This window comes from Bubalus bubalis, chromosome 21, assembly GCF_019923935.1.
Source record: "Bubalus bubalis isolate 160015118507 breed Murrah chromosome 21, NDDB_SH_1, whole genome shotgun sequence".
Lineage (NCBI taxonomy): Eukaryota > Metazoa > Chordata > Mammalia > Artiodactyla > Bovidae > Bubalus > Bubalus bubalis.
In genome coordinates, this window is record NC_059177.1 from 12,011,836 (window position 1) to 12,025,358 (window position 13,523).

General features: G+C 56.9%; 1 protein-coding gene across 9 annotated transcripts in view; it reads right to left on the minus strand.

Moving 5' to 3' along the window:
* SCN5A (sodium voltage-gated channel alpha subunit 5) overlaps positions 1–13,523 on the minus strand; it is a 105,023-nt gene that overhangs the window by 57,630 nt on the left and 33,870 nt on the right. For 5 of the 9 annotated variants that reach the window (XM_045163855.1, XM_025272061.3, XM_025272058.3 and 2 more), the window contains 7 exons: positions 10,466–10,557; positions 7,048–7,287; positions 5,598–5,661; positions 4,300–4,441; positions 3,613–3,810; positions 2,424–2,603; positions 1,429–1,800 (listed from right to left, as the gene is read on the minus strand). In XM_045163855.1, the coding sequence (XP_045019790.1) occupies positions 1,429–1,800; positions 2,424–2,603; positions 3,613–3,810; positions 4,300–4,441; positions 5,598–5,661; positions 7,048–7,287; positions 10,466–10,557 (1,288 nt within the window). Of the gene's footprint in view, positions 1–1,428; positions 1,801–2,423; positions 2,604–3,612; positions 3,811–4,299; positions 4,442–5,597; positions 5,662–7,047; positions 7,288–10,465; positions 10,558–10,686; positions 10,779–13,523 lie in introns of all 9 variants that reach the window. The other 4 variants (XM_025272064.3, XM_025272062.3, XM_025272060.3 and 1 more) reach the window with 2 other exon arrangements.

A 13,523-nucleotide genomic window follows, 5' to 3' on the forward strand; every position in this document is an offset into this window, starting at 1 on the left:
GACTGAGTGATCAAAGCTCTGACTAGCTCTCACTATCTGGCACCTCTGTCCCCGTCACCTCTCTGACAGTCGCTCCAACACCTCTCCCCTTCCCTCCCTGGTTTCCTGCACCCTGCCCTCATGGTGTGTCCTCCTGTATAGGAGGCATGCTTCTGCCTCAGGGCCTTGGCACTTGCTGTTCTTTAGGCCTAGAACATGCTTCCCCCAGATGATGCAAAGACAGTCCGTTACTACGTTGTTATCACCACATCAACATATGTGTGCATGTCCTGAGTACTTTATGCACATTAGCCCTTCATCCTGACGTCAATCCTGAGGTGGGTGTTTTATTTATTTTTGGCCAAACTGTGCAGCATGAGGACCTTAGTCCCCCAGCAGGAATCAAACTCATTCCCCCTGCAATGGAAGCCTGCAGTCTTAACCACTGGACCACCAGGGAAGTCCCTGAGGTGGCTGTTTTAAATCCATTTTACAGACAAGAGATCTGAGGCGCAGAGAAATAAAAGAACTTGCTCACAGCCATCCAGCTGGTAAGCGATGAGGCGAGATTCAAATCCAGTTTGTCTCTAGAATCTGAGTGCTAACCTGTCTGCCATAACCCTCCCCCCCCACTTGCCTCCATTAAGTTGTTGTTTTAATACCCTGCAGTAAGGAGGTTTCCCTTTCTCTCTTTCCTACTTTTGTTCTTCCATAATACTTAGAGTTTGGGCTAGTATTCCCCGACATTTACCAGTTTGTAAAGCTCTGAAATACTTCAAACTTGATGAGGTTCTTGTTGCCCAGAACCTAGGAAATGTCCCCTTGCCACTCTGGCCCTTCTCCAGATTGTCCAGGGTCCACAGCCCTCCCGGGCCCACCCCGGGCACACACAGGGCCTCCAGAGCACCGGTCTTGCCACTGCGGTGTCTCGGTGCCTGGCTAGTTGCTAAATGTTTAACTCTCATCCCTGTTTATCACCATTATATGCACATATTCGTTCATTTGTTGTTTAGTTGCTAAGTTGTGTCCGACTCTTTCACGACCCCATGGACTGTAGCCCACCAGGCTCTTCTGTCCATGGGATTGTCCAGGCAAGAACACTGGAGTGGGTTGCCATTTCCTCCTCCAAGGGATCTTCCTGACCCAGGGATCGAACCCAGGTCTCATGCTTTGGCAGGCAGATTCTTTACCACTGAGCCATCAGGGAAGCCCTGATATGCACACATATATATATATATATATATATATATTTTTTTTTTTTTTTTTTTTCTTCTTCTTCTTTCTTTGATTTGTGTCTGTCTGGAAAGTCTAGGAAGGAGAGATTTTTTTTTGGTAGCCCAGCACACAGTAGGTGCTCAGTAAATACTTGGCAAGTACTTTTAGACCTGGCTGTGGTGAGCAGTCTGGGAGATGGGATGTGCCTGGTGCTGCGCCGTGGGGCGGGCTCACCGTGTCCGGGGGGCGCTCCAGCTTCATAGGGTGGAGGAGGTGACTCCCTGGGGAGGTGGCCTCGGGGTCTCCTGCCCCCAGCAAGGAGACCACCCCATTACAGTCCACAGTGCTGTTCCTTTTGCCGTTGAGCACGTGGCCGGGAGTTGAGGTCCCAGGACTGGGCTGTCCCTGGGTACTAGGCCGCCGCGGGGGCCAAGGCACCAGCAGTGATGTGCGGTGGCTTGCGCTGTCCCCGGCGGTGCTGCTCTCATCGTCCGCAAAATCTGCCTCGGAGCCCAGGTCCCGTCGGCAGAAGGTGAAAATGCTCCCGCGGCTGGAGTGCGGCTTCATGGAGGTCCTGCTGAGGCCATGGGTGATGCTGAAACGATTCTGAAGGCATGGAGAGAGGACATGGCTGGGACAGCGTTTCACGTGCTCCCGGCCTGTCACTCGCGGTATTGGCCCCGGCTCAACTTGGAGCACTGAGGGCTTCTGTCTGCCACATAGGAGCCGAGTGGGCTGAACTAGGGGTGCTCTGAGGAGGGGTGCAGGATTACAGGCAACCCTGCATTTTCTGGGGTCTCTGCTCACCTGAGGCCTGGGCTGCTGGGGCTCTGAGACTGAAGCTCATATGGGAAAGAAGCAGCAGAAGGCTCCTGATGGTATAGACAGGCCTGGCCGGAGCAGGACCTTGGCAATCAGCCACGTCCCTTGCTCATCTGGGCATGTCTGTGAGCTCCTACCAATCCACACAATGGGGGTGCCCCCCAGCTCCAGTGCTGGGGACTTAGCTGAGGTTGGGGATACGCTAACACCCAAACCTACCCTATCCCTCTGCCCAGGGCTTCTCCACTCTAAGAGTGGCCATGGGAAACAGGAGGGACTGGGAGGGGGCTCAAGGAATATTTTCCTTGGGGAGCAACCGTGGGGGCTCTGATAGCACTAGGCTTAGCATGATGGCTTTTGGATACCAGATCCATCCTGAAAGGGGCAGAGCCGCAGCTGGGGGTTACCACTGCTCGGGGACCATCCTCTGAGTCGGACTTGGGGAACTTGTCATCCCCACACTCTTCCGTCCCTGAAGACATTCGTTTTCTTCTCTTGCTCCTTCTCTCGTGGGTGGTTACTGGGGCCAATGGGGACATCTCCAAGGAGCTGCGGGACACGGTGTCCACACCCCTGATGGCGAGGGCCTGAAAAACGGTGGAAGAAGGGATGTCATGGTCATGGAGACAGGGTGCAGACTCAAGCCAAGGTAGGCCAGGCAACTATCAGCACCTTGGTTTTCCCCAACAGTAAGTGCACTTGCCCACTCACCCCAAAAGGGGGGCATTATGGAGAGGTATGCAAAGACAGACCCAGGATGTTTTGAGAAAGATCCAGATCCAGGGAGGAGGAGAGTAGTGGCGAAAGTGGACAGCTCATGAAAGAGTAGAGTGTTGGGCAGGTGCGACTGGGGGTGTTGATGAGCAGAAGTGACAGAACTGGAGGGCAGGGGATCTTCTAGAAGGTTTGGCTGGCCAAAATGGGTGCTGGAGGAGGTGGAATAGGGCAGTTTCTGGATGTCCTTGGCCTGGCTTCTAAAAGGCTTGTTCTGCAGTTAGCTGCCAGCACCCATGTGTGGGACTGTGGGGACAGCCACGTCAGCATTACCAGTCCTCATTTGCTGAGCCTGAGCCTTTGACCTTGGATCTTCCTATCCCAACAGAAGGTATCCCTTGACCAGGATAAACTATGTCTATGGACACAAGATTCGCTTTTACCCAGCATGCACTGAGCTCACAGTGACCGCTTTTAGCCTGGAGCCACCACCTTCATCCACCTGGCACCACTTCACCCGGAAGATACCATGGTCATAGGGAAGAGCTTTCCCCCAGCAGGCACCATCCTCACAAGGCCCACCTTTACTCAGCAGGCACCACTTACACCCACCTCATGAACAGGCTCTGTCTTCACTCAGCAGCTAACAAATTTTTATTCAGCAGACACCACATTCACAGGAAATATCTATACCCACCAGACACTTGCTTTATCCAGCAGGTACCAGCTTTACCCAGCATGCATCACTTACAGCCACCAGCTTTACCCAACATGCGTCACACCCCCAGATACCAGTATGACCCAGCAGGTATCACGCTTGTAGGCACCCATGGTCAGGTGAAGGCTTGGGCTGGAGGTTCCTTGGCTGCACTGCTCACTCACCTCCTGCTCTTTCTTGAGCAACTCGATGGCTTCCTGGAATCGCTTTTCCTTCTCCTCTGTTTCCGCGATAGTGGCTTGGTTTTGCTCCTCGTAGGCCATGGCGACCACAGCCAGGATCAAGTTCACCAAGTAGAAGGAGCCCAGGAAGATGACCAGCATGAAGAAGATCATGTAGATCTTCCCTGCAGACCTCAGGGTCTGGAGGAGCAAGGGGGCAGAGGTCATCTTCACTGGGGCTCCATCTGGGTCATGGGCGTAAACTCCAAGTTGCCCAGCCTGGCTGTGCCAGGGGTTCAAATGGCCACAGCATGGGGAGGCAGTAGAACATGTCCCGCCTAAAGACAGAAGCATCTTAACCTACAGAGAGGGACCTACATACATGGGGCAGTGCCCTACTCGTGGGAGGAGGCAGAATGCTCCAGTTGACAGAGCAAGTGTTACATCACATAGGGTGAACTAGCGTCCCACTCACAGAGCACAGAGTGTCTTATACAGAGGGCTGGGTCCTTGGTCACAACAGAAGGCAAGTTTCTCTGCCTGCTGAGCCCCGCCCCTCAGAGCCCTCTGTCCCCACTCTGTTCTGGCCAGTGGGGAAGCTGCAGGGCCGCCTGTGGCTAGTCACTTGTGCAGCCTGGGCCCTGCTGCTGGGCGCTCAGCCCATCCTGGCGGCCTTGCGCACCCACGTACCTGCTGGTAGAGGCGCTCCCAGCAGTCCTGTGTCATCAGTCGGAAGAGTGCGAGGAAGGCCCAGGCGAAGGAGTCGAAGCTGGTGTAGCCATGGTCAGGGTTCTCGCCTGCCTTCAGGCACCTGTAGCCCTCGGGACATGTCCTGTGGCCAGACGCACCAACGCTGTTCCACGCTGTGAGGGGGCCTCTGTCCCCAAGACTCTAGTTCCACACAGCGGGGTCCTGCCTTCCTGATTTTTCACACTGTGCCTCCCACCCGGGACAGGCTTCTCGTTTTCTCTTCATCTGTCTGCTGCCAGGCCTAAATCCAGCTCCCTCTGTCCACACGACATGCCATCCCAGCTGGTGTCTGCATTGCCTCTCCCCTCCCAGAGGAAGTGTCCAGGGCCTGGCTCAGGTTTCTTCCCTGCCTGCCCACCCCAGGGGAGCTGGGCACAGGGCAGACACTCAGGGGGAGCGCTGAGGCTGAGCTGAATAGGCCAAACCCGGGCAAAGGCCAGACCATGGGGTTGCGGGACGACTCCAGGCTGGACAGGCTGGGGCCCGGCCATGTCTGGAGGGGACAGTCTCTCTCCCAAAAGGGAGCACTGGTCTGGAGCCATGAGTGGACTGTGAGACAGGATGGGGACAAGGGAAACTTGGCAAGTAGGAGGATGCAACCAAGGGGCCTCTGCGCCTTGCTAATGTGCTAAACTAAGAAAAGAAGACTTCCTCTTTGGCAACAAGAAGGGCTCTGGAACTCCACAGTCAGACGAGCAGGCCTACTGCCCCACAGAGCACTCCCCTCGGTGAGGCTGTGTGGCCCTGTGGAGCAGTTACCTGCCCAAGGTGCAGGGGCACATAGGGCCCCGGAAGATGCATGTGGCACCGGGCGTCTCTGGGAGCCACACCCTGCTTGCCCTGGAGGAGAGTCTAGGCTGCCAGGGGAGGCCATACTTACTCTTAACCTGATGGACAGTTCAAGACAGAGAAAGTGAAGACTGGAAGGGGAGGGTGCCACCCTGGGGGGCTTTGGGAAGGGAATGGAGCCAGCGTTGGACTGGTGGGGGGCCCTGCAGTGCTTCCTGGGTCCTCTCTTCAGCATTCTGTCTGCCCTCCCTGCAGAGGTGAGCCCCCTTCTCTTTCTTTACCTCTCCCAGATGTCTCCCTGTGGGGGTGGGGGGAATCTTTCAGACCTGGCTGGGAAGAGAACCAGGGAAAGGTCTTGCTGTCCCTGGCGTCAAGGGCATAAACAGAAAGCACTGGAAGGAGAGTCCCCTGGCTGGGTGAGGTGGCCCTGGGGGGTGGGTGGTACATACCCAGCGTCGGAGCTGTTCCCACACAGTAACACGTCAGAGGTGCCATTCTTGAGTAAGTAATTTTCTGGAAGAGAAGCATCTGATAAGGAGGGGCGTGTGCGGTCCAGACTCCTGGGGTTTCCAACTTACGTCCTGGGTGTGGGGAGGGGTACAGAGGCACCGCTGGGTGTCTTCCGTCTGCTTCTCTGCTCCAGCCCTGACCTCTGCCCTCTGGCTAGGTCTGAGGCAATGCTGGCTGCTTCTCTGGCCTTCTGCTTGCTCCTCCTCCTCAGTCACCTGTCAGTGTCCCCAGTGGACTCAGGCAGTCCCCACAGGGAACTTCTACACCTGCTCCAATCACTCAGGGGCCAACCTTGGTCATGACAGGCCACGAACTAGGAGGCAGGGGTCTGTTCAGACAGGGCTAAGGTTGGACCAGGTAAGACATGGGACACCAATCCCACTGCCTCCACTCTGGGGCCATCTATCAGTCCCCCTCCCACCCCACTACCTGCCTCGGTCTTAGGCAGCAGTTTTCCAAGACCAGCAGCATCAAGCACCAACTGGGAGAAAGGCAACTTCCCAGAGATACCAACTCAGAAACTCAGGAGGTGGGGCCCAGCAGTCTGTTTCCCGGAACCTTCCCGGTGACTCTTGCATGCATGAAAAAAGTTTTGGAACTGCTGCTACATGGCCACAGCTGCATCACAAGCAGATTCACTCACAGAGCTTCCATCTATTTCATTTTTCCAAAGTGGATTGCTGGTGTAGGTTAGAGGCCTTGACTTCAGAATGGCCCTTGGGGCCCTTGTAGATGAGCATCTACCTTGTACCAGCATCTACCATCAACCTTTGGTCCAGACTGATGGCTCTAGACAAGGGGGGTTCTGGCCATCAGCATGGAGGATGGAGGTGTAACCCACACGGCAGTGAGAAAACCTGAGGGGCCCACATGGCTTTGCAGCATCACAGAGCTTGTTCTGGGCTGCACGCGGATGGAATTAACATCCTGACAAGGATTACTGACCTCAAGTGACAAAGCCCATGCCAAGCAGATGGGGTCTCCACTCTGAAGCCTCAAAAACTGTCCCAGCTCTGTTCCCCGACCCCTTCCCAAGAGAAAACCCTCCCCCTGCAGGCAGGCTGGTTTCTTCACCATTCCCGACCCTGCAAACATCGTAACTGCTGTTCTCCTATTTACCTCTCCATCCTCCTGCTCTTCAAGGGTCATGTCCCCGTGCAGCCCGAGAACTCAGTGCTAAGACTGCTCCTCTGCCGTCCTCTCTCCCGGAGCCCCAGAGGGCAGGGGTGGGGATCCCTGACACCCAGCCAGGTCTCTAGGGGGGCGGGTAGGGCTTGGATGTCCCCAGAAGGAGGCCTGTATGGGAGATGCCTGGCCCTGGGTGGGAGATGCTCAGCTCTGGTGGGGGTGTCAGAACCCTGCCAGGGGGCCACAGAGCCAAGTCGGCACCTGGGGCGTTGAGGTAGTCATCCAGCGATGCCCAGATCAGGCCGTCGGCCTCCACGGAGCCGTTGGTGCCGTTGGTGCCGTTGAGCACCGTGAAGTTGCGGACGCACTTGTGCCTCAGGTTGCCCATGAAGAGCTGAAGGCCGATGAGGGCGAAGACGCTGAGGCAGAAGACCGTGAGGACCATCACGTCGGCCAGCTTCTTCACAGACTGGATCAGGGCCCCCACGATGGTCTTCAGGCCTGGGGGAGGCAGGCAGAACGTGGGGTTACCCGCGGCGCCACGCCCCCTGCCCCAGTGAGCAGGGGCCGGGCCCGAGGGGCGCTGGGCCGGGCGGGCGATCATGAGGTGTGGGCACGGGAGGGAGGCCTCTTTTGGGTTTTTCAGACCAAAGCTCCCCCCTTCCTCTGCTGCCGAGATTCTGTCCTGATCCCCTGCAGCGGGAGCCCAGCCTGGAGTGCCTCTGTGTGTCTTCAGAGGGGCCTCGTTCTCTTTGCTCTCCCATAGCCAGATACCCGATATAAGCATGGAAAGTGCTGTTTCCTTAAAGGAGAAAACACTCGAAGCCTGTCCCTCTCTCTGGTTCCTTTAAATGTAGTCCCTGGGAAGGAGACAGAGGGCCAGGCCCATTGCAGGGCAATGGAGAGCCTTGGCCTTGACCCTGAGATGGGAAGAGACACAGCCATTCTCAGCAGGGGAACGTGTATGCCAGGCAGGTGTGTGTGGGGGTGTGGGATCCGGCAAGGCCGTGGTGGGGGATGTCCCAAGGAGCCTGTTCTGCCTCAGGTCACACTTTTTGGGAAAGGCTCAGGGGCGCCTGTTTTGTGTTTTCCTCCTATGCCCTGCGCCCTGGGGACTCGTCCCTGTCCATCCTGCTCCCCAAAGCTGAAAGGCCTGATGTGTTAGTTGCACGGCCCGTTCCCTGCAGAAGCCAGCACGTGTGGACGCCTTTGGTGTGACACTTGGCTGTGGGCCTGTGGCAAGTTCACAAGTTCGAGCAGAGCACAGGCAGCGAGGGAGCTTTTCTGCCAGCAGCGGGGACTCACCCCCTCCACGCCTCCTCCCTAGCCCTCCATCAAAGCGGCCAGATCTCAGATTAAGCCCCATCCATCCATCGTCCAGCCGGTTAATGTGTTAGGAGCACCCGTGTGGCAGTGCCCATGACTCAGAGACAAGGAGGCAGCGATGGGCAAACACGGGAGAGGGGAGAGGAAGTCCTCCCCATAGTGCCAGCAACGCTGCTGCCTGCCCGGGGCTCGGAGGCACTCAGCGTCCTCTGGGAAATCGTCCTGGCAGATGTTGGCAACTGCCTGGGCAGGGAGTGGACCTCAGAGGGGTCTGGGCCTGGAGTGGTGGTGGTGATGGGATTCATGAGCCCTCTGTAGTCCGGGACTATGCTTCATCTCTAGCGGAGCTTCTGGGACCCTGTGGTGGGCGTCTGCTTCTCCTCGCCATGCCCACTGAAAGAGGCACGGGGAAGGGGGCAAAGTGAGCGGCAGTGGGCAGCAGCCCACATTTCCAAACTGGACTCTGCCTCCACAGCATCTTTGGCCTAAAGCACTCAGTTCAAGGCTCTGAACACCTCCTAGTCTATGGAGACAGTGTTCTTGGGAACAGTCAGTTGGCGACCCATCCCTTTAACCACTTCTCAGATTGATGAGAGTCCACTTCTGGCCAGGAGGATTCCAACCAGGGACAGGGGTTCTCTCTGAAAAGACCCAGGAAGGGATGGGTCCTGGCGGATCAAATGGGAAAGTCTCCCTCCACTGAAGTTCTAACAGGCTGGCTGAAGAGCCTTAGAAAACCAACCATTCTGATTCCTTCCCATTTTAAAGCAAAGGAGACTGAGGTCTGGAGACAGCCACGGCTATTAAGCCTCAGCGCAGGGGACAGCTCCTCCAAGGAGACTTCCATAATGCTGACCACAGCATTTTCCTGATGCTCACTTTCAGGAGCTGCTGTCTGGCAGCTTTTTAGAGATCCAGTGGGGCCGGGTTGGGAATGGTGGGCTCCCTCTCCTTTAACCCCAGGCAGAGAAACAGTTTCTTGTCACCCTTTTCTAATAAAACAAACTGGGGCATGCCTTTTCTTAATGGCTCTGGTCAGCGTGCTTTCCTACCTTTGCCGGGTGTGTGCTATGAAGTCCCCGGGGCCCTACAGGACAGACCCCGAAGTATCTGAGGATGTGTGTGTACCAAGGCCAATGACACCTGTTACGACGGTGGGGTGGGGGAGGCTTCGTGGGAGTTGGAGCAGCCTGTCCCACTCACTATGAGCTCTTAGCATGCCTGGGCCACTTGTGGGGAGTGTGGGGGCAAGTGGCTCCTGTGCTCAGCCCATGGTGGGATCAGAGCCAGAAGGAGCATTCTGAGGCTCAGTGTGAAGTCAGCATGAGTGGGGGCTCCCCTTATATGATAAATGAGCCCCGCCATGGGAGACCGAACTTCAGGGAGCTCAGACCAGGGCCCCTGGCTCCCTGGAGGCAGCAACAGCCAAAAGCAGGCCAAGGGCCCAGGACCCATCTGCTTTCCAATTCAGGAGTGGATACCACCATCTGGTTCTGCCGTCTCTCCAGATCGGTGGCATACAAACTGTTTTCAGCTGCCTGCTCAAAAGAAGCGCCTGCTCCGGTTCTGAGTGTGGACAAGCTGGGAGGCGCCTCTGGGCTCTGACATCGTCAGAAGTCTTAGAGAATGTTCCTAGATGGATGGGGTTGACTGGCTTTCTGGAGAGGCCACCTGGGCCTTAGCAGCTTTCCCGGGGACAATTGCCAACATGTTGTCAAGGAGAATTTCTTCCCGAGGCTACCATGCACGGTTTGCTAAACGTCTACCGCACGTGCAGCGAGGGCTGTTAGACGCCAAGGCCCGGTGACACCTGTCCACAGAGTACGCTCTGATCACAGAATGGGGAGGGGTGCCAGCTGTGTGTGTATCACCCCAGGGGGCTCGGGGCAGGAACGGGGCGCTCAGCCGCGAAAGGCCATGCCCATGCTGTCTTTCTGGGCTCTGGGTGTGGTTTCCCTGCAAACAGCTCTTTTAGTGTCCTGATCGCAGGACGATGCTTCGAGGGGAAGCAACACACACATAAGCTTTGACCTCTTCCGATAGTTGAGTTCAGTCTGGGAAAGCGATCACTGTCCTGGGGAGAATTTGGGTTCAACCCAGGACCTTCCATGGTATACTCTGGGCCCCCGGGGATCTGTGGTGCTGGGCTTTGCTGGGGTGGGTCTGGAGCCCCTTTGAGGCACCGAAGGGACAACCGTGTCCACTGCCGATAGCCCCCACATCTGAGCTCTGGGAAAGGTACTCTGGGGACAGGCACATTCGGGGGGACCTTCCCGAGGGTCGCCTTGGCCCCCAGGTGGCTGGAAAGGCCCAAGCGAACCCCTCCAGCCTTGGCGTTTAACCTGATTTTCACCTGAAATGACTGATATAGTTTTCAGGGCCCGGAGGACTCGGAAGGTACGTAAAGCTGAGACATTGCCCAGGTCCACAAATTCAGTGGTGTATCTGTAACAGGGGAGAGTCACACACAAGACAGCGACAACACACCAGGGGGACACACGTGGGGGTGGGGGTGGGGAGACAGAGAGAGAGTCACTTGCAGCTGAGATCCAGGAGCAAAGCTGGGCATCTTACCTGGGATAACTGAAATAGTTTTTAGAGCTCTCAGGACTCTGAAAGTTCGAAGAGCCGACAAATTGCCTAGTTTTATATTTTCTGATACATACCTGCAGAATCAAACCACAGTTATTGGGAATTACAAAGCGGCAGCTCAGCCCACCCTCCCCGACCAGCCCTCTCTCTTCTCCCACTCCCACAGGAAAGGCTGGGCTTGACCCGCGGCCTCCCCCAGGTCTTTTTCCTGCTCTCATCCCTCCTGCCATGGGGACCTCAGGGAGGATGCCGTAAGAGTGTCCACAGGGCAAGCTCCCAGGCAACTCTCTTGGTGACGGCGCTAGGAGGCGGTTACTCTGCCACATGCTCCATGCCACTGGAGACCGACGCAAGGCCACACGGTGGGGTCTGGGGCTGGGGACACGGCCAAGAGGGAGACTCCATTTTCCAGGGGAAAAGTGATAAAGGAAGCAAGCGGCTGTCTGGCCCCATTTGTGCCCTGTGTCTTCTGCAGTGTCATGGCTCATGCCTTGAAGCTCTGACCTGTGGGACCCAGAAGCCCTAGAAACCACTGTAGAGGCATGGCTGGGTGTCTGAAGTTAGTCTGCTTGCTCCTTTCAACCACAGATCTCTGTGCACGGGCTGGTTCAGGAGTCCCTGAAGTCAGAAGGTGGCGGTGACCTGAGAACTCAGAGGGAGAAGACTTCCCAAGAGGATGCTTTGGAAGGCGAGATGGGAGGTTGCCCAGATGGTGAGCTCTTTGACTACGGGCAATGGCCAACAAAAGAAGAGGAAAAAAGCAGGTTGTGGAGTCCTAGGGATGTGCCAACCCCTCTCTCATGAGGCCACCTCTGTCTTGGTGTCCCCTTCCGATGGGTCTCCATGGGAGGAGTCACCTCGGGAAGTGAGCAGCCCTCCTGGGGATATGTCCTGCTCGGGCCCGAGTAGTGTTTAGCTGGGCTGAGTGGCCATGGGCGCAACTTGGACAACAGATTCATTCCATAGCCCCAGAAGGAAGGTGTCAGTCTCTGGGGGGCTGGGCCCACCCAAGCAGAACACAAGGACACGCGTGGATGGGTCCCATGACCAGGATGTCTGAGCATGGATGGATAGTGTGTGCCCGGGGCCGTTGGGAGAGTGGCAAGTGACTGGTGATATTTAATCAAAGGTTTCACATCCAAGGTGTCTGACATTTAACCGAAGGTGTCTGATGTTTGACAAAGAACAGCGGACTCTGGATGGCTCATGTGTAACCAAGTGTGTCCGACCCGGTGTCTGAGTGACATCAGCCCAGCGACGCTGGGTGAGTGTCGAGGGTGGGTTGACAGGGCTGATGGACTCACTCTGCCAGTCAATGTGGCCCTCCAGGCCCTTCCACTCTGCTTAGAGCTTCTGCGTGTGCCTTCAAGCTCTGGGGGTCTGCAGGAAGGGACGTGGCAGGCTGCGCCAAGGGACTCAGTGTCCTGAGGTTGGTCGGGTCCAGCCTGACCAGCGCTGACACCAGCTTCCTGTCCGTCCACTCACAGGACTCCTCCATCCTCATGGGGCTCTGTGGACCAAGCCTGCTCCCTCCTCACTCTCCATATCCCTTCAGAGATGGGAAGTCAGCAGACTCATTCTCAGCAGAGCTTTCCTTCTGTCTGTACCAGGTCCTTTCTATGGTGTGGCTTCCATTTCTTCCACTGGACTCACAGCAGCCTGCAAATCTTTCTTGGGTGCGTTAGTCAGATACAGCCCTGGCTCCCGACGGGAGGTAAGCATCACCTCATCTGCTGATTTGGTTGAAGCTCCCTCTTTACTTTGGATGGCTAGTCCACTTTCTGTGAGGGCTCTGACCCTCAGGCCTCTGAGGGTCGCACATTCTCCTCTCAGGCTTGGACTCTGTCCTGATGAGGTGTGGCCAGGGGACTGTCAGGATGAACCTGAACCACTGCCAAGGTCGCTGTTACATGGAAGCCACCGTTCCGGCCTGCAGGTGGCTCTGGGTCCGTTTTCTGCGGCTACTCCAGTGGGTGTGCCCCAGAACTGAGTTTTCTTGCTGAGGACACGGGCTTCAAGGCTGTGTCTCCTGGGTATAGGGAATGGGCAGAGAGCTGTGCCAGAGAGGGAGCCAACTACTTCAGTCTCTTGTCCCTTCCAGACCCTGCCTGTCCCCTCGGGTCTCCAGGGAAGCCCTGCCCATGTCCTGCTTGGATTTAGCCAGTCTGTGCCTGTCCCAGTGTAGACCCTGCCTCGCCACCCCCTAAGGGTCCCTAGCAGCAGCAGCGCTTGCCCTCTGGTCAGCACCTGCTGGGCACAGGGAAGCCAGGACCCCAAGGGGTGTGCTCCCCATAGCCTTCAAGGCCAGCAGCGTGGCTGAGAATGGGGCGGGGCCAGCAGCCAAAATACTGAGGAGGAAGAAGCCTGGAAGGCAGGGTGCAGGGCAGGGTGAGGGCAAGGTGTGTCTGTGAGCACGTCTGTGACACGGGGGGGGGCTACTGCCTCTTTTACTCGACCCAGAACCTGGTGCCTGACTACTTCCCAACTCGGGGCCCTAGACCCTCACCAAAGCCTCTCCTGGGGCCCTGGAGTACGGCAAGGCAGGAGAGACCCTATATCTAGCAAAGGGGCAGCTTCAACAGTGCCCCAGAGCAGGGTGGAGCAGAGATCTGTGCTGCCCAGATGCTCCATCGAGCCATTCCACTCTTTCTGCGGGGGCCGAGCCTCAGGGCAGGGGCAGACAGCTGGGGTGGGATCACGGGCCCTGACACAGAAAGAGCAGATGGTGGTGGGTGAGAGTTCTACCCCATCACACCAGCCCCAGTGCGAGACGCTTTTGGAAGCTGAGGAGCCACGAGGAGGGCAGAGCCCGGCTTTGC